Here is a 27,975-nt window from a genome sequence, read left to right as displayed (position 1 = left end):
GCGGCAATATGCAAAAACATAATAAAATAACGCAACTGAAGGCTTCGTTGTACGGATCCCGTGGCTTCTAGTACGGGCGTGGGATGCCTGTCTATAGGGATGCTCTAGAGAAGACGGGCGGCCCTCCTGCCCCGGGCCGCCGTGCCCGGGTGGCTCCCGGGCGAGCGGTGCAGAGCCGCTTTCCTTCTTATCCTTCTCCGGGGCCGCCTCGGCTCCGGCCGCTCTCAGGAGGGACCCCGCCGCAGGGCAGGGCAAGGCAAGGCAGGCTCGGCCGCCATTTCACCCGGCCCCAGCTCCCTCCCCGGGCCGTGCGGCGGCAGAAGCCGCTGGTGAGAGGAGGACGCGCCCACAGCCTTATCGGCGCGCCGCACGCCGGCCGCTACCCGGGCGGCCGCGGGGCCCCGGCTGTCGGTTCATGGGCGGCGGCGGCGGCGGCTCTGAGGCGCCTCCTCCCGCCGCAGAGCCGCGCGGCGAGGACCGGCCGCAGCCACAGCTCCGCCGCCGCCTGGGCTCCGCCGCGCCGGCCGCATGGCGGGCTACGCGCCGCGCCTGCCGTGGCTGCTGCCGCTGCTGCACCGCGCGGTGCCGCCCCCCTGGGTACGGGCCGCCTGCGGGCCCGCCGGGCCCCGCGCCTCGCCGCGTTCTTCGGCCGGCAGGTGCGGGGCGCTGCCCCGGCCGTCGCCGCCGCCGCCGCGCTGCCGCCGCCTCCTCCTCCCGCCCGGGGCGGCGGGCAGCGCCCCGCGCGCTCTGAGCGTCGCCGCCGGCCCCGAGCCGACACCGCCGCCGGCGCCGCGGGGAGCCGCCGCCGGGCCGCCGCGCTTTGAGGCCAGGAGGCTGCTGGCCCTGGCGCGTCCCGAGCGCTGGAGACTGACAGGTACCGGCCGCGGGCCCTCCCGCCCCGCGCCACGGGGCTTCGGCTGAGCGGGGAGGGGGCGGCGGGGCGCGCTGCTGAGCGCAGTCCGGAGTCGGGTGCGGCGATCCGCCCGGAGCGCCGCGGGGAGGCCTTGCTGGGAGCGCCGGGTGCGCGTGAAAAGCTACGGACGGGCTGCCACCCCGCCCCTGAGCTTCTGCCTTGTTCTGAAGGGAGGGAAGGCAGGCGAAGGTTGGGGAAGTTAGGGAACTCGGCTGGTGCTGGTTCCCGCCTTTGTGCGTGTTCTGGGCTGGCTCCTAAAGCAGCTTGCAGTAAACTCGGGTCTGAGACTGCACAGAATTAGGCAGAAAGTGGGAGTCGTGAGGGTTGTTTTTGTGTGTGTTTGTCTGTTTGTTTGTTTAATCTCATACATCAGAGTTGTGCCAACCGAGAGTTTGTTGCCAAAAACTTTAAAGAAGAAAAAGCTTTTTAAACGATTTATTTCTGTTTAGTTTCCTTAGGATGAAATAAAGCACCGTGGTCTATGATACGCACCGCTGACAGAGGGCTAGCTGATACAAAGTAGTCTTGATACCGCTTCTCCTGAGGGTAATAGGATTAGTTACTGCTTAGAAAGAAACATGTCAAATCGTTGTTTGTTTGCTTTTTCTAAAACCACCTGAATTGGCAGGCAGCAGGTGCGCTCTTCTGTCAGTCTTGGGCCTACAGGACTTGGCACAAACTTGATTTCTGGGTAGATCCTGTCCTTATCTGCAACCCTCCTTGGGGTGAGGGAGGGGAGGTGGGGTAGGCAGGCTTGGGTGAGGAGGTGGTGGTGTTGAGAAATGCAAAATACTTCTGTGCAAGTTCTTATTCGCAGTTGGATGATTGCAGGACTTTATGCATTATCATCATGTGACCGAAATAGTTTGGGTCCAAATTAAGTTCTGTTACAAAAGTATTTCTGTGCCATGAACTCCTGCTTTATGCAGCTGTCTGGTGCTCGCAGAGTAAAAGCAGGGGAAGATGAATGGGAAAGGCAGAGGGGAGGGGATAAAGTTGTTGTAGTGTTGAGTAAAGCTTCAGTCTTACTTGGATTGCTTTCTGCATGGTGTTGTGGGTTAAATCTGAAAGCCCCTTGGCTTCCTGAAATTGCAGTTGTTTTAAAGGATTTGAGAATCCGGAAGCTGCTATGTAACTGAGAACTTAATTTACATTTAAGTACAGTACTTTGCAATTATATTTTAAAATAGTCCTAAGTACCCTTCACCTGCTCATATTTTTAAGTAAATTGACTACACGGTCACTAAAAATCAGCTATGTGCAATTTTCTCTTTAAAGATAACAAAATGGTATGTTTGTTTGTGTTTGGCTTTTGTTCTTTTTTTTTTTTTTTTTAATTAACTTGATTGCAAACCATGAGAATGGAGAAAAAGCATGCAAATGTAATGATTACTACTTAACATTGGTCTTAGTTCTGGGAGATAAGTGAATTTATGCAAAATTTTTCATCCTCATTGACACCCTGCTTAAGGCAAAGCTTATATTAAGTTGTAATTAAATGAGAGGATGGAAAAGCTAGCAAGGAAAAGACCTTGGGTTATTATAGAGTGCCGGAATAAAACATACAGGTAGACATGTCCTTGTAGGTGGTTGTAAGGAAATCATCCCTGACCTTGTATCTAAATATGTTTAAATTCTTTCTGTTCTTTCTTTTGCATCTGAAAATCCAGCCCTTACAAACTCAGCATCTGTATTACCTCCGTTCTGGAGGAAAGAGGAAGGTTCAAAGTATCACTGTATGACGCAATGAACTTAGAGTGAACCAGTTGATTTCATCTTCAAGCACATGTAACCAGTAAACACAGCTTCTGAAGAGGCTAACTGCTGAGGTTTTGTTCTGCAAGATGGCTTAGCTTTCCCAGATCTTTTGGGCTTTATATGGGTTTTATAGCTGGCAACATAGGTGTATGGCAGTACCCATATGGAGTGATGTACCTCCTTTGTAGCGGGGGTCATGATGTTTTGAGCATTGTAATTGTGTATCGAAATTCACAATCACTGACGATGGGGTAGTTGATGTCAGGGCAGGCTGAGCAAGCTGAGGATAGATGATGATCTGTGGGTTTGAATGCCTTATGCAAGTCACTGTTCATACAACAGGATATCCCGAGCTGGAAGAAGCCCAAGGATTACAGAGCCCAGCTCCTGGATGTACACAGCACCACCCCAAATCTAAACCCTGTGTCTGAGATGTCCAAACACATCTTGAACTCCGGTACTTGGAACCGTGCCCACTGCCCCGTGCAGCCCATTCCATCCCCACCGCCCTCTGGTGCAGCACCTGTCCCCAGCCCCCACTGCCCTCCCTGACACAGCTCCATGCCGTTCCCTCGGGCCCTGGTCGCTGTCACACAGAGCGGAGCTCAGCGCTGCCCCTCCGCTCCCTGTGAGGAGCTGCAGCCGCCATCAGGCCTCCCCTCAGCTCCTCTGCGCTGCGCTGAGCACACCCAGGGGTCTCAGTTGTCCTCATTCATCTTGCCCTCCAAAGCCTTCACCATCTTCCTAGCCCTTCTTTGGGTGCTGTCTCATAGTTTTGTGTCTTTCTTATATAGTGGCACCCAGTGCTGGAGGTGAGGCTGCATAGCACAGAACAGAGGTGACAACCCCTCCCCTCACCCACTTGCAGCACTGGGCCTGGTGCACCCCAGGGTATGGATGGCCCTTTCGGCTGCTGGGGCACACTGCTGGCTCGTATTCAACTTGTCATCAGCCATATTGGTGCAGGGGGAAGTGGTGTCAGCTGGGGAGGTGCAGATACAAAGGTGAAGGTGACTGCTCCAGTTGGCACCGAAGGAGATATTTGCATCTCGTTTTATGCGTGGCTCTTTGCCGCCTGCTGGCTCAGGAAGCAGTGCTGTGCTCTGCCAAGGAGCTGCTATGCACTAACACACAGCACCTCCTGCAATATTTTACTCGCACAACAATGTGCTGGCCCTCCAGAGTCTGTGGATGTAGCAAACATCACACTGTCAGAAATAAATATATTTGTGTAATGTGCTCTTTCATCTTCAGTTACTCCTAGAGCCAGATACAGCTTCAACAGGACATGTGTATTACATTTCGTAGTTCTTTGTGCTAAAAAGATGAGTAAATATTACAGTGGGAATTCACTCTGGTAGTAACCACGTTCTTGTGCAGTGGAACTATGACTATTTAAATTCTGTAATACCTCTCAGATTTAACAAAGGGGGAGAGAATCATTTTAGGAATTCTTTGACCGATGTTGTACAGCCAACTCAGGTAAACTGGAGTCTTCAATTAAATTTAATTCCCAAGGAATAGGATATAGCCACCGTTGAAGTTATTAGATCCCACTGTGTGTGGGAGGCCACAAAAATGCCTTTTCAAAATGATCCTTTTTTATTTCTTCCCGCTTCCTTGTTTCTCTCTGTGAGAATCTGTCCATTGCGCTTCATCCAAACCACACTCCAAGTAAACAATAGTTCTATTCAATTGCAGGGTAAGCAAAAGCAGCTTTGAAATGTTTAATCCAACAGCAAAGTGTGTCCTTTTCCTGTACAACTCTTACTGCAGGCTGAGTAGGATAGAGAAATAAATTTTGGTTTATACTTACATCTTCTCTAAAGATGTGCAAGAAATGTTATTCCATTAGTTTTAGTTTAGTTGCATCCTTTGCAACAGCATTTTTCCTGTGTTTAGGATTGCCATGAAATTAGAAGAATGCTGCCTTGTTTGTAATGCAGTTTTTCTGTACTTTGAAGTTGTGCCAGGTGATGCACTTTTTTGAATGAGAAATCTTTGAGTTGCTGTAGACTCTTCTTTTGTAATTTTTTATAAGGAATAATTCTCTATAAAAAAAACAATTCGTATAGAAAGACGATTTATGAAAGAAAATCAGGATCAAAGTATTGTACCCAAGGCTAACTGAAGTTTTTGGGTACATTCATTGTAAAGCGGTTCAGAAACCATCTTAATATTTTACTAGCCCCTTTGATTGGAGTAGTAAAGAACTTTTTTTCTTTCTTTCTTTATTTTTTTTTAATGCATACGGTATACACAGAAATGTAGAATGCATCAATTTTGAGCATTTCTACTGGAAGATCATGCTTTTGGTTCTTTATATTTGTACAAGTTGACATTTTTTATGTCAGGTACTTGAATGGGAATGAGTATTTTTGATAACATCAGTTATTCTAGGAGATGAAACCAGGCAAATAATTTTTATTTAGCTTGTAGTAATGCTTACCTGGCTTAATTTTGAAACTTGCTCTTCCAGGCTTTGCTGTTTGAATTGTAACACCAGCAGGCATTCCACGCACAATTTTAAATAAATAGTTTTCCCTCTCCATTTAAAAATTAACTAAAAGGTAGATATGGCTGAAAAAGATCACTTTTCATACACTCAATAAAACCTTGACACTGAGTCAAATTAATTCTGTAATGTGCGTAATGGGAAGGAAGCTGATGGAAGCCAAGGACTGCAGGCACCAGGATGCCCTTCTCTTCAGAACTTGGATTGCCCCACTCTCTTAAATCATGTTGTTTCTGTGCTGTCACTCAGTAGCTGGGGTGTTTCTGGGCAACATTTACGTGGACTTGAGAAGTGAACCTGTGTCGACTCTCTTCTGTCACTGCGCTCAGCAGTCACCTTAACTTGATCTTTCTGAAGACAATGCTGGTGGTTTTAAAACTGTATCTGCTGTGTGTATGGCGTGGTTAACTTGGTGGCTGTTTTTCCATGTGCGTTGAGCTGTGCATGGAAATCAAATAGGTAAAATAACCCCCTCTCACAGAATCAGGGGTTGGAAGAGACCTGAAGAGATCATCGAGTCTAATCCTCCTGCTAAAGCAGGCTGAACAGACCCAGGTTACTCAGCCTTTCCTCGTAAGGGAGATGCTCCAGGCCCTTTATCATCTTTGTGGCCCTCTGCTGGACTCCTTCTAGGAGATTCCTGTCTTTTTTGAACTGGGGAGCTCAGAACAGGACACAGTGCTCTGGATGTGGCCTCAGCAGGGCAGAGCAGAGGGGGAGGATCACCTCCCTTCACCTGCTGTCCGCGCTCTTTGTAATGCACCCCAAAATCCCGTTGGCCTTCTGGACCACAGGGGCACACTGCTGGCTCATGGCCAATCTGTTGTCCAACCTGTTGTCTCCGACCAACTTTTCTTCTGATTTTGTTATTAAGCTTAAAAAAAGGTTCAAGCAGCCTTGTAGCTTTATCACTAAGTAAATAAATGGTGGTGAACTGTCAGAGAAGTTATTTTGTGAAGATGTTGCAGTAATGGCAACTGTTGACCACTGTGATCACCAGGGGGCTTAGAGAATGTTTTCACTGCAACTTCTGTTTAAGTAAATAACGATTATCGAAGGAAAATTGCTATACTGGTCTGACATAAAGACTGAGTCAGTGATTAGGAGCAAGTTGAATGCTTGCATTTTATATGTTGGCGAAAAAAAAAAGAAAGATATTGTACTTCTGCAGCAAACCCAGAGTTATTTGATTATTTTTCAACATTTGATGCTTGGTGTTGGCTGATCTTTATGCCCAAGGAAAATCAATATCATGAAAAAATATAGTGGAAACTTGAAATACTTTGTTGTTAGAAGGAAGTCTGGCTTTCAAAAACTGACAAAACACTGTGAGTCCGTGATTGGTGGTTTATGCTATTTCAACATACAGTGGTAAACACACAGAATTTATTAATGCTTTTTGCCTTTTTGGTGTAAGGTCTGTATCTCTGCTTATCCATAACTACACACTGGTCGATTGTCCTGAATAATCCAGGGAAAAAATTTTGAGGATTCAGGTCTGGGTATATGAGGCATCCTTTCATAGTGAGTTTGGATTGAAGAACAAACTTTTCCTATACCCAACCCAGGCAAACTGCAATTTATGTTTGGTTGATGAGTTCCAAAGGTTTTCCCACAATGGCAGAAAAATGTGAAAGAGAAAATTTTCTATGAGTTCTTAAACAGGCCAGTTTGTGACAGGCTCTTTTTGAGCATCAGAAAAGGACCAGAATGCAGTCCTGTTTGTGTTGATAATAACAAACTGTGAAACAGAGATTCGGTAATTCTTAAGAGAAAGCAAATGTACTTCCTTGCAGTCAGATTGAGCCCAGCTTCCATTGTTGCTGCCAGGCGGATGTTTTGCACAGCCGTGCACAGGCGTTCAGTCAGTCTGTGTGCCTTGCTGCCTCTTCCTCCTTTCCTCCCATGCAAAGCAGCAGTCTCACTTGCTCCTCCCTTGTATGGATTTCCTCAAACCACTCTGGGTGGAAAGTCGCTTCCCTCTGTAAATATCTTCTCTGAAAGCTCCTCTGGAAAACCCTCTGCAGCCCACCCTGCAGGGGCTTCTTGTTGTCCTGGTTGCTGCATAGCAAAGGACTCCTGGCAGGTCTATCCTTGGTCATAGGAGCCTCAGTGAGGAGCTACTGAGAATAACTTCTGTGAATCCTGAACACCTCATGAATCAAAAAGCAGTCATTCTTCAAGATTGTAAACTTCTCTAAGTTACATTATGGAAATGTTCTGAGCACGAGGGATGCCACCAGCTGATGCTCTGGGGTTCAGTCTGGTGCTGCTGTCTCACTGTGCCCTCCAGATCTTGGACTCCTATCTTGTTCTTGAGATGCTACCTCAAAGGTTTCGCCTGTCTCTTGTTTAATTCTGTCCCACTGCAGTTTTCTCTGGTAACTTTTCCAAACTGTTGTATGACCCTCTTCAGTCAGATGAGTATGCCAGCTTTTTCATGAGCTGTCTTTGGGATATTTTAAGTTGTGCGATGCTATTGTTGTAGTACCAAAGGAAAAAAAAAAAAAGCTTTTTGTCATTTGGAAACCTGAACTGCTCTTTTGTGCCTTGAAAATAAAAAAAAAAACCAGATGTAATAACAGCATGAAACTATCTATAGAATTTTCCTATTAAAAAAAACTCTAAAAGCCTTGTTAATCACAAAGGGTAGTAACGTGTACGATTCAGTATACTGACTGCACCTGCAAGTTTACACACCTCCACAAAAAGAGCTAGCAGCTTTCCAGAATGCCCCAGGGATGCAGCATGTGACAGTGCTGTCAGGAACACACTTGTTTTTCTGAGAATAGTATTACACTCCTAATAATAATCTAAGGAGATGTCTTCTAAAAGGTTGTTCTTGCACATGTAATGATACATGATACATGATAATAGACACAGCCCAGATGTCATGTGTGAATTTAACATTAAAAGGAAACTTCTCCAGTCATACCTAACCTAGAACTATGCACAAAATCTTCAAGTGCACACTGGAAGAAAATTCCATCTTGAAATAGTTCTTTGCAGAACGGCCTCTTGGTGGTGTTGATAACAGCCATTCAGCATTCCTGTATAATCCACAACAAACTCCTTGTGGGCCAGGACTCGCCAAAGAGAAATGGACTTCACCTAAGCAACAAATATGGAATTTATCAGCATTCTTTCTCCTATAAAATAATAATTGTGTGGCCTTGTCCCCATGCACATGCATCACAGTAGAGTTTATTCATCACTCCAAATGACCCTGTGGAAGTTTCTTAAAAAGTCAATGTGTATTTCACTTAAGCAGCTCACATAATTGATAAAGGGCAAGTGTTCTCAGCTACTGGTAGAAGGCTGCTTCTCACAAATCCAAAGCTCTGATCTGCCAGCCCCAGTGTTCAGATGAAAGCAGTAATGTGTGTGAAAGATCCTGGGAGGTAACATCTATAGCCTTTCTGAATGGGAAATGCTAGGTACTGCATTCAGTTGCTGTATGCTGCCAATCATCATCATTAACTCATTTTTCTGTCCTTAATCTCTGATCAATTTGAATGGTCTTAATTCATCTGAGGTCAAATCTTCATGTATTTGTTTTAAAATTGCTTGTAAGCCTCGAGGGTGAAGGGCTAGTTTTTTGTACACTTCTGCATAGTGCATGGGGTGAGCAAAATTAGAAATTTTCATGGTGCTCATGGTGGTGTTCTTGCATGGAGAAAACTGTTATTATAACCCTTTAGAGTCATCTCATTCCTGTTCTCAAGAGAGGTCTCTGATAACTCTGCCTGGTTATTTCTTGTCAGTGTGTCCTTTAGCACTTGCTAGCCAATCCTCTATGCCAAGAGTGAATCTGCTGTGAAATGTAGTTGCAGCCACAGTTAGAAAGCAAGCCCACTCTAGCTTTACTAGAGAGCATGCTGATCTCTATAGCTATTAAAGCAGTAGTCTAGGCTTCTGTGCAGGCAGACAAGCAGAACATTTGCAGAGGATTTCTAGCAGGGCACTCTGCTGCTGCTGGAGCAGGCTTGCCTCGTCTTTGCTTATGTTGTCTGGTGTAGCCTGGTTTTGTAACATCAATTGATTTGCTTTGTGTTTCGTTTTCATCTCATAGCCTGCAAAACTGGTTTACTCTAATATATATATATATATGTTTGTTTGTGTATGTATATATATATCTTCCAAAATGCACTCTTTTATTTGACGTAATCTTCTGGGTAACAGAGCAGGCTGTGTGAAATAAGTACAATAAAGTTTACCCCGACCTTTTTTGTCAGTGACAACACTCAGTGGCACCAAAGTGTTTTCCTATCTGCTTGCTGAGCACCTTATGCTGCTCCTTTTAGCCACTTATCACAGTGACAGCTCTTCTTTGTGCGTGGAGATAGGAGTGGTTGCTGAGTCCTCTTTCTTTAATTAATCAACAGCAGCTCAGCAGCTTGACATCTGTGCTATTTTGTAGTTGTTCTGCTGTTAGAATCAAAGTGAGAGTTTCAATTGTGGAGCCTCATTTTGCTTGTGATTTGTGATTAAATTACTGTAGGCGTGTATACTGCTTAAGGGGGAAAATTAGCAGTCTGAGTGATATGAGCCTTTATTTTCAGGACTGCATTGTTTGTGTGTATTATTATCAACCCACTGACTAATATCTAAGTAGCTTAGTAGCCTGCAGTTTGCATTACATACTGGCATTGATTTTTAGTTCAGCTAAGGCTGTTGTAGGTAATTACGGTGAAATCCATACTAGTGTAAGTGAGGAAGAGAGACTAGTAAATCCAGGACAGGAATGCTGTACCACTGGACAGATATATGGGACTTTTAGCTGTACACTCCTCTTACTTTGCTGAATGTTTGCATTATGTAGTTGTCCAGTTACACCCATAGCTGAGAAGGGGGCAGGACTCATGTATGCAGGCCAAGCTGCAACACTGTGCTGTGTCTACAAAAGCAATGCATTTGACTATCTCCTGCTATCTCACAGACCAGCTTTTCCTGATAGGAGATGACCTAGATTTGTTGGATTTTCCCTGCTGCTTCACAGCCTGAATGCACCTCTGCAGCCAGTCTGTTTATGAGGTCACTTGCTTGTATGAAGTCCTAGCCACTAAATAATATGCTTATGAGATTTGGTTGTGCCACGGGTTACCTAGGTTTGCAGCAGGAAATCTTGTGCTTTCTACTCTGTAGATTTTCTGTAGCTTCAAATAAAAGCTCTGAGTCCTTTAATGTTCTTGGTACCCTGAGTGTAACACAGCTGAATGACCACATGCAACTCGTGAGTAAGAACTGTATAGTGGGTTGGACACGGTGGCCAAGCTCATTTAGGCAGTGTGCAGAACCCTACTGGGATGTCAGTTCGCATGTGGAGAAGCATTTGCTTCATGTGGTGGTGGGTATATGCATTTCTTCACGGCTGGAATTCTTCATTATAAATGCACAGCTGTATTTTTGCTTGAAGTAAAACCGAAGCGAAGCTTTCCATATGTGTGTGTGGAGGTGATAAAGGACATCGCACCATCTGTGACAGATGTTGGGTGTACTGCTCTACAGCACTGGACAACTGCTCATAATAAAAGTGATCATAATAAAAGTGATACAAGAAGCTCAGGATAATTGAAGGAAAACTCAGATGACTCCAGGATTTGCAATAAAGTTCCTTTTTGCCGTGGAAGACATTGTCTGCAAGTAGTTTTTTATGGTAACCGTATGAGTGGTTGCTTTCAGTGTGGAGCTGTCTGCTTGAAAATTATGCTGTATAAATGGCATTGTTTGTTGTGGTTCAGTGGTTTTCATATCAGGTTTGTTCAGTTTTTGAAAAAGAGGATATTTTTTGAGCTCTCAGCCCTTCAGGCTTGGCTTACCTTCTTAGGATCAAATTGTATTCTTGGCTCAGGAAATTTCCTTGCAGGGGAAAGTTCATAAGGCTCAGTCTTGGTCCAGTGCTGTGTGAAACAGCTTCAAACGGAGCAACCAAAGTGATCTTGCAACAGGAATTCAAGCATTGATGATAAGCACTGCTCCTCAGCAAGCAGACTTCTATTTGTACTTACGCTATTTTACTTTCAGACCAGCAATAGTGAAGAGTTAAACAAAACTAACATATATCATTTTTGCCCATCAAGAGTAAATCATATATATATTATCTTTTTTTTGCAAGTAGAATTGCTTGTTTTAGATGGTTCTCAAATCAGATCTTTAATTCAGTCCATTACTATTTCAGAAACCGACAGCTGGAAGTCTTAGTATGGTAAAAAGTATGAATAATGAAAAACCAAAACAAGAGTGAGGAATTGTGTGAGAGATGTGGAAAACTTAGTTATGCTCTCAAAGGATGACATCTGTGGAAAGATAACTTTCTCAAGCGTGAGGGGAAATGTTAGGCAAAACAAAAAATTCCAGAACTGTGATTGTATACAGAGACTTTCAGAATTTTCATATCATAGAATCATAGAATGGCTGGGGAAGGGACCTCCAGGATTACAAAGCTCCATCTCCCCTTCCACATGCAGGACCACCAACCTCCATATCTAATACTAGACCAGGCTGCCCAAGGTTCCATACAACCTGGCCTTGAACACCTCCAGGGATGGAGCATCCACAACCCCTCTGAGCAGCCTGTTCCAGCACCTTACCACTCTCTCTGTAAAGAACCTCCCCCTGACATCCAACCTAAATCTTCCCTCCTTCAACTTAAAACCATTTCCCCTTGTCCTGATATTATCTACCCTTTCAAAGAGTTGACTCTCCTCCTGTAATTTTAATGGGTACCTTGCCTAAATTAATTTATATGGTGACTTAAAATTCAGAACATAACCTAAAAGAATGTTATTTAGTACTCTTACTCACAAGCTTAAAGGAAATTTGAAGTGAAATATTATTTAATATATGCTATTAATGATCTTGCAAATTCAGACTTTGTTTCCTTGCCTTCTCCTTGTTAATTTGCAGCTGCCATTGGCTTTCTGACAGTTTCCAGTGTCATTACCATGTCAGCCCCTTTCTTTCTGGGGAAAGTGATTGATGTCATTTACACAAATCCCAGCAACGACTTCACTGACAGCCTATCCAGCCTGTGTGCCTTGTTGAGTGGAATCTTTCTATGCGGTGCTGCTGCTAATGCTACTCGTGTCTACCTCATGCAGACTGCAGGTAAAAACAAAAAAGTGGATCTGAGAGTCACCTTTTTTTTTTCACAGTCAGGTTATCTGGTGATCTGAAATAAAGTCTTGGCACTGGCTAAGAAAACCTCTTGGAATCAGTAGCTTTCCTTTCCAGATCAAAGGTAAATTAATAATGCAGAGATAAGCATGCTGAATAATTGTTCATTTTTATTTACTGTTGTGTGATATCTCAAAGCTTATGTTCCTGTGATATAGTAAGACTCTGTAATGTGACTCATTATGTGCTGTTGAGTGCCCTGATTTTTTTGCACTGTAGATGTGTGTAAAGTATTGTAAGCCATGCTTGACTACCTTCTGTTTCTGACAGGTCAAAGAATTGTGAAACGATTGAGGACAACCATGTTCTCCTCTATTCTGAAGCAAGAAACTGCTTTCTTTGACAAGACCAGAACGGGAGAGCTGATAAACCGCTTATCTTCAGATACAGCACTCTTGGGCCGTTCATTGACTGAAAACCTTTCTGATGGGCTCCGAGCAGGAGCTCAGGCATCTGTGGGGGTTGGAATGATGGTATGGTAGTCTGTTCCTTGTTTGTTGCTTCTTGTAGCTTCATATTTTTTTCATTTCAGAGAATGTAGTTCAGACCAGAAAGTATGTGTCCTTTTGGATTCAAGTGTATTTCACTGGTTATTAACAGCTACAATATTCTTTATGCACTGGTTGCAATAGATGATGTGTCTGTGGACACTTGATGTTTATTCACAAGCCGTAATAAGGAGGAATAAGATTTGAGAGAAACTGCTCTTGCTTCCCTGGTTTATCAAATGAAATATAGTAGGCAAATAATTTAACTCTATTCTTACTGAATATAATAAAATTGGTGGTAGTGTCCCATTGATCATTGGTAGAATAAGATGTGGTGGGCCTGATGTAAAAGTTATTAAAGTTCATTGGTTCAAGATAAAGCCTAGGTGAGCAAAGACAGCAAACACTGAACTTTGAGTTACTGCTCAAGATATTTACAGGTGGTAGTATTTTTTGTTCATAAAGATTACGGAAACATAGAATAGAGTCCTAGAACCATCCAGCTTGGAAAAGACCTTCAAGAGCACTAAGTCCAACCATCAACCTTCTCATTACTAAACCATGCCACTTTGTGCTGTTTTGGGTAGGAAGTGTGTGAATTCAGGCTTTGGTGCAGTGCATCAGTTAATATTTTCCAGTGGTGAGTTAATTTACAAAAAATCTCACTTCCCTTGGTGGTTTTCATGAATTTCGTTATACTTAATCAAGAGAAGATACACTATTGGCAATTACTCAAATGAAAGATAAAAGTATGGTAAATTCAAGGATTGGGGAAAAAAAAATCTTCCAAGACTGATTTTATTAGAAACTGTTTCCACTGTGAAGCTTTCAAGTTTTAATACTTTGTCACTGATAATAATTACAGCTTTCTGTCTATATCTAAGCCAAGAGCCTAAGGTTTATTCTGCAGCAGATTAATTGGAATAACTTTATATAAGACATCTTGCTCAAAAATGCTGCCATTATGCAGTTTTAAAAGCTGGACTATAAAAAGACTGTAAAGAGACTATTACAGAATAATTATCAAGTATGTCAATTAAATCAGGTGGTTTTTTTTTTTTTTTTTTTTTTGGAGATTTTTCTGTTTTAACTCAGAAATCAAGACAAAATGAAAACATATTAGATCTAATTTTAAGAAGTAGTATAATAATAATTTACCTAGGAGTGTTAATGATGATGCTGTTAATGAGTGATAAACTTTTCAGCGCTATATTGTTCTAGACTGTGACTGTTCTTGAGTGCCAAAGAGTGCAGGTGACTCCATCTGCTCCTCAGATACCCAGAAATACTGTATGATATTGCTCTACTCAAAGTTTCTGTAGTACACTATTTATTCAAAAGCTGACAGACTTTAGATATTGTAATAGCATATGTCCTTCAGCATTCCCAGGTAGGCCTGTTGACTACCAGGTTAAAACATATGGCTAAGTTCACGCAACAAACCAGTGGGAAAGCTGGAAATGAAATGCAGACTTCTCGACTTACAGTCCTTTGTTGTAACCATGGAACACATTCCCCAAATACTGTCTAGAAGAAGAAAGCATGACAGCACTAAATTACAATCTTACTAATTTCAGAAAACTCTGGCAAGGGAAGCTACCTTTCAATATTGCAGTGGTTTATTTTTCATCTGAACATAAACCCCTGACACATTCCTTTTTCTTCTAGTTTTTTGTGTCTCCTAGCCTTGCTGCATTTGTTCTGAGCGTTGTGCCACCCTTGGCTATCCTGGCTGTGATTTATGGAAGATACTTGAGAAAACTTACTAAAATGACCCAAGATTCTCTTGCAGAAGCAACACAGGTAATCTTGCAGCAAACTCTTCTAATTAACTTCAAAGTTACTCTGATATATTTAGATTACTATTTTTGAAATTAGAGAACTTCTGAAGATAATCGTACTGTTCATTGCCCTAAGCCACGCTATGCCTTTAGTTTCGCACCTGGACACTACAAAAGATAAGCTTTGGTAACACTTATCCATACAATTCAAAAACAACAATGCTTTGGAAAAGGTTGTACATACAGCATGTCATGGATGTACCAGGCCTTGAGAATTAGGAAATGTGCATTGTGGAAAGGATGATGGTAGGCTATAGCTACGAAAGAGTATGAAAAAAAACCCCAAAAATCTATGAAAAAAGCAATTTGTGTAATTTAGTACCTGAGAGTGTTTAGTGAGAAAACACTTTTGACCATGATAATGAATTTGAAGCCATCAGAAGCACTCTAGATATATCTTTTTTTTTTTTCTTTTTTTCTTTTTTTTTTAAATAGAAAACCTAGTTAGTGAGTTGACTCTGAAAGGAATCATTGACTTGTTTTCATCTTCTTAATGTTTGAGGCTAGAATTTTTTCTACATACATAAGTTTCTGGGCATCTCAGTATGTACTTCGATCTTTGAGAGGGAAATAGAAGTAGTTTTTGTTTCCAAGGAGGATGTTGTAAAAAAGACTTAGTTGTGTTTGCTGAGTACAATGAAATATTGAAAAGTGCTAGGAGGTAAATAGTGATAAGATGATCATTTCCTCTCAGACTAAGGTCAGGGAAATAATGACACGAATATAATTAGGAAAGGTTAGCTAAGATAGGCATTGTTATCAGCTGTCGTAAACTTGGGATATCCTATGTAGGAATTCTGTGAATTGACTGTGCAAAAGAAGGATTAGACATCTTCTATTTAACTGTCTCATCCTGTATCCAAAGGAAGCTCGTAGTGTGAAAAGTAGGTGTGGCAGTTCACTCAAACAAGCAATTTTAGTGTCAGATTGAATGGGATGTGGAAAAGACAATTATTGTGTTTTTATCTCCTACTTCTACACCCAAAAGGGATCTTTTTGTAAGGATATCACAGTCTCTGCTAACAGCTTGGTCTAGGTCGTTTTAAAATTTTTATTTTGCTGTTTAGAAGTTTAAATAAAATACTGAGTTAGAATGGGATACTGGCAGTTGGGCTAAATTAATTCCTGGTGCTGCTTTGTTTAAATGAGTTGAATTGTTTCACGAAATAACTGCAATATTTCTGTCACGTGGTACTATGGAGTGCAATATTCTTTATTTTTCCCTTCTCTATGGTGCTATTGCAAGTTACTGTGAATAGTAATTTTCAGATGTTCATTGTTCACATTAAATTAAGATTTTTTGAAACCCTATTTTTATCCTTATCATTCTCTGTTTGCATCGAAGGCAAGGTAGTCTTGAAGTTCTGTTTTAAAACTGCCTGGGTATGCAAAATAAAATTAGCATAATAAAATTTTAAAAACTGTCAGGAGAAGGGCATGAGAATTTTTCAGTGGTATTCAAAGGAATGTACTTGGAGATTAGCGTGGTAATATTGGTTTGATTTTCAAATGGGCCATAATAGGAACATTCAAAATGGTGTGACTGTGTGCATTTGTTTTCTTCTTTGCTTTAATCTAGTTAGCAGAGGAGCGTATTGGAAACATAAGAACAGTTCGAGCTTTTGGGCAAGAAATGGCTGAAATGGAGAAATACACAAATAAAGTTGATTATGTGCTACAGCTGGCTAAAAAAGAGGCACTAGCTCGGGCAGGCTTCTTTGGAGCAGTAAGTATGCTTTGATGAAAGGAAACCAACCGTGCTATTCCAAGTGTCAATTATTTTAAAATTCATGAGGATACTTGCAGATTTGCAAATAAATGAATTGAGTGTAAATTGAACCAACACAAAACTGTGGGAACATTGGACTTAAATCAGTCTAAATTTCTGTGAAACTGCATCTCAAGATGAATTGGTATGATAAAATCTGTTTAAGCCTCTCTTTCTGTCTCACACCTTCCTTTATACTATCCATCTAAGCTCATCCCTGCTGTTCAGGGAACTAAACTAGTGGAAATCTTTCCCACATTTGGTGTTTTACATGTTTGGCTTCCTGATGAGACGAGCAGCCATGCAAAGGAAGTATGGACTGGAGTGGGATTGTGTTTGTCTGTAACAGTTTGCACTGAATTGTTTACGAGCTAAAACTGCAACCTAACCACAGCCTATCAACCCTTCTTAAATTATGCTTGTTTGTCATTCCATTTTAGGGAATAAGGATTAAAAAAGAAAATGGGGGGGGGGGGATTACTTGCTCTTCATATGCTTATTGGACGGCACAATGCAGGGTCACTGGATCTCTATAAAATTGTAGATAACTCTTCCAGTGGAAGGAAAATTCTGGAACAATATTTCCTGTGACAAGTCTGATTTCCCTTCTTTTTTTTTTTTTTTTCTTAGACTGGCCTTTCTGGAAACTTAATTGTCCTCTCAGTCTTATACAAAGGAGGATTACTGATGGGCAGTGCTTATATGACAGTTGGTGAACTCTCTTCATTCCTAATGTATGCCTTCTGGGTTGGAATAAGCATAGGAGGTATGGAATAAGGAATTAGATTTTATTCACTTTGAAGCATTACAGTCAGTATAGAGGTGTGAAGGAAGAAGTTCTTAAAAGATCTGGCTTTCTTAAAAAGTCTCCAAATGGTCTTCCCAAGAAATTATACTTTTTTTTCTTTTTTTTTGAAGAGTTAATTAAAATAATTATTTATTACTTACTATAAGCTTTGTATACTTGAATACTGAGATTATTATTTTTTTCAATGTGGATATGTGACAGATAAGTATTGCTCTAATATTCTTTGGATCTAAATTAAAATATTTGGCATGTTATGCAAAGAAATAATATTATGGGTTTGGGTTGTTTTGTTGTTGTATTTTTATTTTTTTTAAATACGTATTTCTGTCTTTAAACTTAGTCAAGTTAGAAAGTCATGTAGAATTTAGTGGTAAATCAGTATAAAGAGTCTACTTAAATATAAGTGTCTGCTTAAAATGCCAGCAGAACACTACACATTGGTGCCTATCTTTTGTTTTTCTTTACTGACTTCTTCTTGAAGCTCAGACTCAGTAATCTACTGACCCAGAAACAAACTGTTCATCTTTTTGAGAGAGCAGTCTTCACTGCTGCATACAGGCAAAAATGAAGATAAGGTACTTTGAAGCTTGATTACTGGTTGGAAGGGTTCTTTAAAAATGAGTCTGTTGCTTCTGATAGATTGGCAAGGCAATGCAGCTCATCTGTACCCTTTAAGACAAAGTCTGATATCGTGTAAAGTACAAAGATGTGCTTGAGGACAAAATTCACAAAACCTGCTTCCTTGGCTATCAGAGCCCCAGTGGAACTCATTCCAACCACCCAAAATCTGTCTTCTCTGAATCATTTACACTTGGTCAGTAGAGCCCTGGTGCTTTCGAAACATGGGAAAAAATAATATTAAATAAATGAAAAATAATATTAGAAACACTGAAAACACATTGTTGAGTCCTATTTCCAATGAAAATATCTTTTGAAATTCTGCTTAAGATTACTGAGGACTATAGTTCTGTGCAGAGCTCGTTCTCATGGGGACTCGAAAGTAAAGGTGTATTGCCACAAGGTGCCTGCCTTCCTTGACACCTAAAGCCATAGAAATCTGCTGAACACTTTGTCTGCTCGGTATATGTTGTCATCAGTACATACAGGAGTTCAGGCAGTGAGCTGTGAAGCTCATTGTGTAATCTGGAACACTGCCTCTATTTGTTTGCTGCGAGTGTTCTGTTTACAGAAGTTTGCTGCCAGTGTCTTCTACCAAAAATTAAAGAGAGGTTGAGAAAATTAAAAACATGTTCTCATTAGTACTTGCTGTCCATATTGTATACTCTTGTTTATGAATGGTTATGGATTTGCAGATGTGTGTGTCTCAGTTTCAAGGGGCTGTGTGGGGGTGACACCTTCAGCCTCATTCTGGGCAGTAAGCTGCAGGTTTGGCTTTTTCTGCCAAACCCACAGCTTTTTGCTGTGGGTTGTGCCTCCTACTGCCAGCTTTCAGACAGTCTTCTGCAACAATGTAATGAAAAGCCCTGTTAACACTTTGTGCTGGACTTGTTGCTCTGCAAGAATAAACCAGTAAGCTTATTTTAGGATACCCTGAGTTTTCTGCCCTCTTGAAATCACTCTTAACGCTATATGGATTTTGGGCCAGCGTGCTTTATTCTGTATGAATTTATTCTGTTGGTCTTCAGGGATTCTGAAATTGGTTAACTCTATTTTGAGATACATACAAAAAAATCAACAAGAAAAACATTTTATACTTACACCTTAGTTTTGGTTCCAGGATGGCTTGTCTATTTGTTTCAACTGGAAAACCATCCAGTCAGGCTGGTTCTAAGATGGTTCACATAGCTATGAAGACTGAGACCCACTAGTACATGCACACTTTGTCCTTAGCTTTTTCTTTGCCCAGTAGCTTTTGAAGCATGCAGACTTGGGAGTCACATTTCTTTATTTTTCAGTTCTCCACATAGGCACAGTCAGCTCAGCCTTAGGTTTTGTGCCCTCCCTCTCCTGTGGCTGACTCAGCAAGCAGAGAATCATAGAATCGTTTGCCATGGAAGGGACCTTTAGGATCATCTAGTAAAACTGTGACAGTGAAGGCATTCAGACTGTTGTATTCTGCTAAAAAATTTTGAAAATGTAGCTGACTGTATGCAAAGCTGTTTCTCTGAAGTTTAATGCTAAGAGGTGAATACAAAAGACATGCTTTGATTTTGAGGGTACACAAGTGTAGTGTGTAAACACTTATGTTATTTCCAGAATTTTTTTTTTTTTTTTTTTTTTTGTAGATACAAAACTGGCAAAAAAGAGTCATTGTTAGCTCTCCACTGAGCAGTCTCAAACCAGCAAGTCTGATAGAGTGTTGGAGTTACAGATCTCCTCGTGTATCTGATGCTTCAGTGTTGGTGCAGTGCAAAGTTGATGCCTACTAATGTCTTCCATTTGATACAGATGCATAATGCTGTTCTTCTTTTTGCTTAGGTCTAAGTTCCTTTTATTCTGAATTAATGAAAGGATTAGGTGCTGGTGGACGTCTGTGGGAACTTATTGAGAGGAAGCCCCAACTTCCATTTAATGGTGGGTCCTTATTTTGTTATTGTTCATAGATTGATTTTCTTTGCACTTCAGAAGGAGATTGGTACTGCTTAAATGTGTCTTTTTCAGAAAGCATCTTTTTCAGAAAGAACTTAGATATAGTGCTAACTTTTCAGCCTTTTCCTAACCCTGAAACAGAAATTTCCTTTAATCAGAAATTTTAGATGCTCAAATTTTTTGTTTTGTTTTTTCCTTTTTTTTCTTAATCAATTCAGGATATGCCTTTAAATGTCGTAACTTTGGAAGTGATTTGTCTGAAGACATGCTCATTTCTAGCTCCTTGCTTTGATGTCAGCACCACTTTCTCTTGCATCATGTTTACAGTTAAGAGTTGAAGGGAGAAAAAGTAGAGGGAGGAGCTCTGTATGAGATGGCTGTATTCCGTGTTTTCACTGAAAGACTTACCATGCACATCGCTAACGATGATGAAATCAGCAGTCTGAAAAAAGAAGCTTTCAAAACCGGGCGTTTCACCTCAAGTTTATGTAGACAATTCACATTGATCTAGTGAATTGTCTAGATCAGAGAATACCTCTAGGTTCTTTGAAATCTAAGTTGCAAGCACAGTTTGAGGCGTTTCAGCAGCATGTGTCAAATTTTGTTTTTAGCTCTTCTGATATAAGAGTAGGGGCTGAGATATGACAGGAATGAAAGGAAGAAAAAGGTGGAACAGAGGTAGAGAATCTTTAGGAGTACATAGGATGCGTAGGTACAGCAGGTGTGGCTTTTGGAATGATTTCCACCCTTTTCCTCCCAGAAACACTGTCCACTTTTAGCCCTTTAGAAGGAGCAGGAGCCATTCTGGTATACAGCTTACCTAATTTGCCACGGGTAAGGGAATTATGGGCCTCTGTGCATGAGCAGTCTCTTAAACTGGCATGTGTGGTGTTGGCCCTGGTTATAGGCACTAATATTTTTGATGTTGCTGCAGTGTTTTAAGCTATAGGGAGGGGGAAAAAAAAAAAAAAAGGGTTTGAAGAGGAGGTAATGTCTTTGATTAATCAAGTTTGACATTGATGGAAGTGTGAGGAAAACCAGGCAGTTTTTGTGACAATTCAGTCATTCACATATGATTTTTCTCATGGGCTGCTTTAAGTCTAAAAATAGATCAGCTGTGTCTGAAATCACATCTATTTTATCAGTAGTTTTACAGAAAAAGTTGCTTGCCTTTGAGAGGCGTTAGCTTTTATAAAGGGTAGCTTGTTCATGTAGTTGTCAGATCCCCAAAAGAAGATACGCAAACACCATCTATAAATCTGCCTTTTGACCTTGTAACTAAAAATTTTGTCAGCAACTCAATTGGCAGCTGTACTGTTTGGAAGCCAGACACTGCCCTCCAGTGTTGAATATATTTTGGATAAAAGCAGCATTTGCCTTTCTCAAAGTAGTTCAGTGAGTTGCTTACAGAAGATACTTGGTGTGAATTGCTATTTCTTTTTTTCATCAACTGTATCCCATTAAACAAAAATCATACATAAGTTTTGACCAGCTCTGCATGCTGTTAATAAATGCAATGGGGCAGAGTTCAAGAGAGCTGTCTACTTACCCTCCAATCTTTATATGGTTCTCTAGTTAATGAACTTTGTAGGGGTTACTTTAAGAAGACTAAAAAAGAGCATTCAACAGACCTAACAGATTTTTTATTTTTTTTTTTTTTTAAGTGAGCTATGGCATAGAGAATGGAGTTTTATTTTTGAATTTGTTGATTCTGAGGGTTATTTTTTAAATACTTCACTTAAATTTATTTATTTATTTATTTATTTGCTCCTGTTTTTAATCTGGCTGACACTAAGGCACAGTCTGGCTTTTTGTCTCATTTCTCTTTAACAGCTGCAAACATGTCTGTAGGACACTTTTCAATGTGTATGGACTCTACGTAGGCAGGGAAAAATAATACTGTCTCCAGAGGATGGAGATAGAGACTTAGAGTAGAAGCCATCTGTCAAAAAGGTAACTACCAGCTGGCTAATGAAGGGAGAGTTACATGCTTTTGTCTTTATCAATGAAGTTAGCATAAACTTCTTACATGAGGAGGGACAATGTAGTGCTCACTGCAGTGTGCTGTGTCCTTTGTAGATCCAGTGCGGCTGCTGATTTAATCATCATTTGGAGGTGATTTATTTTATTTTATTTATTTTGATTGGGATAATTTCAGTGATTGTCTTTTTTATGCTTGGCATCAGAACAGCATAAGCAGTAGTATTGGCTTTCCCACTGAAGATACTGAATTGTTAATTATACCAATAGTGACATACAGAAAATGATACTTACTGTGTAGACTGAAAATAAATTGGAAAAGTCTCAGACATCTACATTGCATAGGCTTACAGAAAGTTTCTTTTAAGTGCTCTTTCATTGTAAACTAACTATGGAAGAAAGGATATAAACCTTTGTCTCAGTAAACAATTACAGTTTCTTTCTGGCTCATCAGGCAAAAAAGCCAAGAGACTATTTCTCTGCTGTCCAAGCCCCTGTAAAACACTTCCTTACATGATTACTTAGGTTTTATTTTCACTGAACTCATACTGTATTACTTTTTATGGTGACAACAAATATATCAGGGACAAATGGTGATGTCTTTTTTTTTTCACCACCTTTTGTGATCCAGACACAAAATGAGCACAACCCTGTATATAGCTTTTAGATATTTTTACAAGCAGTATGTAGAGAAAGAACTTGTGGTACCAGACTTCCTGTATTGAAGTAGATTTCAGTATTTCAGGTAATGTTATAGATTATGCAATGACTAGAACTGACAATAAAGATAAGCAATTACTTGTTAATTTGATGTATTAAGAGTTATGCTGCTAGCATACAGTTTCTTTTCCTAAGAGTGTTTACAGGCTGTTGTGCTTTATCTAACAAGTTATGTGTATGTCCATAGATTAAAGTCAAGGAAGGAGCCTGAAATACCATGCTCTTACCTCTACAGTTTCTGTGCTACTCCCATTAAAGTCTAAAGCCTGGAGAAGAGGAGGAAAGCTAAAAAAAAGAGAAGCAAAATCAGTAGTTTGCTCTATGAACAGCAGAGCTAGTGAATAGTGATTGCTGTCTTTGTTCCTTCTCCCAGTTACCTGTTTATCAGGGACACATGTTGCCATGTGCTGTGGCTGGTTTGGGGTTACATTTAAAAAGAATTAATGGTCTGGGGTCATGTGGCTTTAGCTGAACACTACTTGAGTCTGTGGTGCTGTCCATTTTCACAAAACTGGTCAGAACCTCATGAGACTATCTATTGAGAACACTGCACCACTGCCAAATTAGTGTACTTTGTGTGGACATACCTTCATAGAATCATAGAATGACTTGGATTGGAAGGGACCTCAAAAATCATCAAACTCCAGCCCCCCTGCTGCATGCAGGGCCATCAACCTCCCCATTTGATACTAGACCAGGCTGCCCAGGGCCCCAACCAACCAGGCCTTGAACCTTCCAGGGACAGAGCATCCACAGCCTCTCTGAGCAGCCTGTTCCAGCACCTTATCACTATCTTGTTGGGCTTGCAGGGCTTGAAGATATTATATGTCTTTGTCTTATCTGCTTACAAGCTTTCTCTAGTACTGATATTAAGATAACTATTTATATCAAATGTTGTGCTCCAGAAGGAAGTTCCTTTAATTTTGACAGTCATTCATTCATAGTGGCTCACTGTGGTATTTCACAGTTTGAAACCTTACTTTCTCTGGTCTGTTGCCTATGTATTATGCCTCTGATTGATCTTTGAATGCATCCTTGTCCTGAATTTGTTATATTTTCCACTTTTAAAAAAGTCTTTAAAATGGCCATTTGTTCACAAACCTATTAGCTTTTACTTAAAAAGCTAATGATTTAAATGGTAGTTCCAAGTGATCTACTCTCCTCCAAAGGGGAGGCTGTTTCAGGTGACTTTTGTGGCACAGTGAAAGGGCAATAGTGATTTGCAGTGTTTATCTTTTTGCATTGGTTCTATGGCAACAGGACTTTGGCCTTCAGAACTGTGTCATTTTATTTAATTGCTCCAAACTGATAAAATATAACTTGCCTATAATATGTTTAAAAATTCAGATAATCATTTTAGATACAAATACCAGAAGTTGTTATATATTATCCCTGTTGCTGTAGTAGCCTAAAGCTTCACTGTTGGCAAGCAAGCTGAAATTGCAGTCAGGAGCGAGCAGTGTACCACATTGACTTAATCATGGCTGAAACATAACCCCTGTCATCTAATGTGGCTTCCAGCTATCCCTAGGTTTAACGTGCAGAGATATAACTTCTATTGGCTGTCTATAAAGCAGGTTCTGGGAAGTTTGAGCTGATTTTAACATCTGTTCATATGTTTCTGTTTTATTTCCTCATATAGAGGGAATCACATTAGGCAAAGACACATTCAGAGGTGCTTTAGAATTCAAGGACATTGAGTTTGCTTATCCAACACGTCCAGAAACATCCATTTTCAAAGATTTCAGCCTTTCCATTCCAGCTGGCTCTGTGATGGCTCTGGTTGGCTCGAGTGGCACAGGGAAGTCAACTATTGTATCCCTTCTACTAAGGCTGTACGATCCTATTGCAGGTATGTTTTGTGTGTTGTTCTGATTTGACAAGTGATGCTTTGTGTCTCTGATACATCTTATAAACATTTGAGGTTCCTGCACTGAGGTCCTGATGGGACCATCTCATTGGTGCAAGTGTGCTTCCCCTTGCGCTATGTGATTGCCGTGTGGTGGTGCCTGCATTGCTTTGCATCTCTGATCTGCTCTGACAGCACCCTGGGATGCATGCATCCAGGGGTCCTTGTTCTCAGGTGTATATTTTGCCTCTTTAGTGCAAGTCAGAACACCCTTGACTTTACTGTTTCTTTACTTTAAGGTTCTATCACTGTTGACGGCTTTGACATTCGTCAGTTAAATCCATTGTGGTTCAGGACAAAGATTGGAACAGTGAGTCAGGTAAGGAAGAAAAAAATTCCTAAGTGAATGTAATAGTTTTCTCTAAGCAACTTGCTGTGCCTCACTTTTCTTCTTTGTAGAACTGCGTAATCTTGCTACTCAGGAAAGTTCCTCCATCTCACCATAATTGCTGTTTTGAATGTTTTACTCTTAGGATGAGCATTCAGAGCTAGTCCCATTATTCTGTAGTCCGTTTTTACAGAATTACAGTGATACAGAGTGTTTGCTTAAAAGAGAAATTTGCATATGGAGCCTGGTAAGCACTGTTGCAAACCATATAGATACAACTACCTCCATGTTTATTATTATTTGTTGAAGAAGGTAACACAAAACGTAACAACGATGTTATGCATTAATGGCAGTTGCACAATCACATTCTGCACAACCATATGAAAAATTACTTATGCTCAGTGTTGTTTCCTAGCAAGCACAATTCCATTAGGAAATCATGAAAATACAGCCCTGTTGGCGCTTAGTCATGGAGTGCCCCCTTCATAGCAACTCCCTCACTTGGGAAGTGTGGGGAGATGTTCAGTGACATCTTAACTGTTCCAACAGATTGTTTTTAAGACACATATGTTCCTTGCCTTGTCTCTGCAAATGATTCGCAGTGCACTTAACTGTTAGATTGACGTTCTGATTAAAAGTAAAAAGCTTTTGCACGAAAATGAATTTCCCGTGGGCATGCTAAAATTTTTCTGTTTGAATGTCTGTATTTCATTGTATCCAGGCTTGCGTTACCAGCACAAGATCTCATACTACAGCATGTTTCTTCTTTATGCTCTAGGAAGAACAGACTTCCCTAGTTTAACACATTTTTCCATTGCACATCATTTGTCCTATCTGACAGTGCTCTGCTCTACTTTAAGTTTTAATTGAATGCACAAAATACTGTTAAAATTTGTAGAGATAATTAAGAGTAGGTTCATTGTTATTTCACATGGCGATGCATTAAAGTGTGAAGGAAAGTTCACTGATGTTTGAATGAATAGCTCTTTCTGAACTCTTATTTAAATACTAGGAATTGAGGCTTATGTTTTATCAGTTAGAAAACAACCTATTTTTGAATGGATTTTGACTGCTCTTTTTGATATTAGGAAAATTTGGATTGTTCTGTGTTTTTTCTTTTTATCTATTTCAACTAACTTTAGCATGAATATTCTTTTATATGGATATGCAATGGATTAATGCTGGGTCTTGTAATAGAAATTCATGGTTTTTGAAATCCAGATGATACATGCTTGTAATTATAGATGTAACATGTTAGTTATGTTTTTGAATTTATCAGGAACCAATTCTGTTCTCCTGCTCTATTGCTGAAAATATTGCCTATGGTGCAGAGGATCCCTCTACTGTGACTGCAGAGGAGATTCAGAAAGTTGCTGAAATAGCAAATGCTGCTCATTTTATCAGAGATTTTCCAAAAGGATTTGACACTGTAGTTGGAGAAAAAGGCATTCTACTTTCAGGTACATTTGTTATTTGATTTTAAAATCATGATGCTTCTGAGTGAAGCCAGAATTGTGGTGGTGGTGGTGGTGGTGTTATTCAGTCCTTTTCTCCAAGTCATAGTCCAACATCAGTATTAACCTCACTTCCATTCCCCTCCTAATGCACGTGCCTAATTCAGCTCAGCCTGGGCCTCTAGTTAAAAGGACTTCATGTCTGTTCTCCTATTTCAACTTACTGACTTTTTCCCCAGGTGGACAGAAGCAGAGAATTGCAATTGCTCGGGCTCTGCTCAAGGTAAGAATGCACCTGTTAATTAAGAAGAGTTACACAGTATTTGTGAACTCTCATTTATTACATCTGTGGTTGAAATACTGATAGAGCTGGTAGATTTTTGTTATTTTTTGTTTCTGGACAGTACATTAGCAGACAGACTCTAAGCTGAACCACTGTGAAAGATCCCTGTGACAGTAGTAAATAGGAAATTGAGTTTCTGACTGCAGTGCTGCCAAGTATACATTAAAAATCTTCTCCCAAGGCACTGCCATTAGGTTGTATCGTTGAAATAGTCACCAGTTAGTAGTGTTCTGTTTCTTTAGCTTGCAAAATTGGAGATGAAAGTGCTGTTTTCATTTTGCTATCTCAGCTTATAGACTTATTAAATGTAGTTTCAGAGTGGCACCCTGATCTTTCGAAGAAATAATTGCTGGGCTGTACTAACACCATATTTTTTATATATTCAGATCTTGTCCCATTGTAATTGTAACCAATTTTACTTTCTTCTTTAGAATCCCAAAATTCTTCTGTTAGATGAAGCAACAAGGTAAGAGAAAGTAAATAGAAACTTGTAATCTATCTGTAGAACTGAGATTTGGGCAGTGTTCTTTCTTTAGCTGCATGCCCTTGAACAAGCTACCTAGCCTCTTATTTTTCTCTGCCCACAAGAAACTAAAATTCCAAAATACGTAAATTGACAGGGAAATCTGTGCTGAAAGCTTTGTTTATGCAAAGTGGAAGGATAGATGGAACGCTGTATTAATTTTTCCCCAAACTAGCTCTGTAATGTGCAACGTAGCTTTGAAGCAGGTGTTTCAAAAGCTAACCTGTTGTTAAAATAACAAATTCCCTCTTCTCCCTAACCCCTTTCCCTCCGCCCCTTCTGCTTCTCATTTCTTCTTAGTGCTTTGGATGCTGAAAATGAGTACCTAGTGCAGGAAGCTCTGGACCGACTGATGGAAGGGAGGACAGTCTTAATCATCGCTCATCGTCTGTCTACTATTCAGAATGCTGATTTTGTGGCAGTCCTCGGTCAGGGCAAAATTCTCGAATGTGGAAAACATGAGGAGCTCCTTGCAAATCCAAATGGACTTTTCAGGAAACTAATGCAGAAACAAGCTTTTCTCCAGAGCAGCGATACTTTTGCATTAGACATACAATCCAGAGAAAATAATCTATTAAAAGAAAACGCATGAGGGAATGTACGAACGATGGAAGCTTACAAACTATGAAGAATGTAACTTATGTTCCAGTAATGTAAAGTAAATGTTATATTTTTCCAAAATGTACAAAGTATCCTTTTGAAACTTAAATGTGTTCAAACTTTGTATTGAAAGCTTTTTGATAATTATTGTAACTTTTTAAAATGTCTGTCGCATTCAGACAGAGGAGAGATGTTTGTGCTTTGTGTCACGTTAACCAAGGCCATTTAGAACCGTGTTTGCTGTAATGCACTATATGACAATGTGCTATGTTCTCAAGTAAATTCAGTATTTTAAGGGGAA

At 40.5% G+C, this 27,975-nt stretch overlaps 1 protein-coding gene across 1 annotated transcript; it reads left to right on the top strand.

The window, feature by feature from the left end:
* Positions 1-513: 513 nt before the first annotated feature.
* On the top strand, positions 514-27,975 carry ABCB10 (ATP binding cassette subfamily B member 10). The gene is made up of 13 exons (XM_090135445.1): positions 514-874; positions 12,093-12,293; positions 12,633-12,835; positions 14,519-14,653; positions 16,271-16,417; positions 17,090-17,225; positions 19,707-19,802; positions 24,160-24,369; positions 24,666-24,745; positions 26,034-26,214; positions 26,448-26,491; positions 26,983-27,017; positions 27,375-27,975. Exons 1-13 carry the CDS (start codon positions 529-531, stop codon positions 27,664-27,666), a joined length of 2,106 nt encoding a protein of 701 aa, XP_089991571.1. The 5' UTR covers positions 514-528; the 3' UTR covers positions 27,667-27,975.

This window comes from Phasianus colchicus, chromosome 2 (assembly GCF_987193195.1).
Source record: "Phasianus colchicus chromosome 2, bPhaCol1.hap1.1, whole genome shotgun sequence".
Classification (NCBI taxonomy): Eukaryota; Metazoa; Chordata; class Aves; order Galliformes; family Phasianidae; genus Phasianus; species Phasianus colchicus.
Note: the sequence above shows the minus strand (reverse complement) of the source record. Positions and strands in the feature narration are given on the sequence as shown.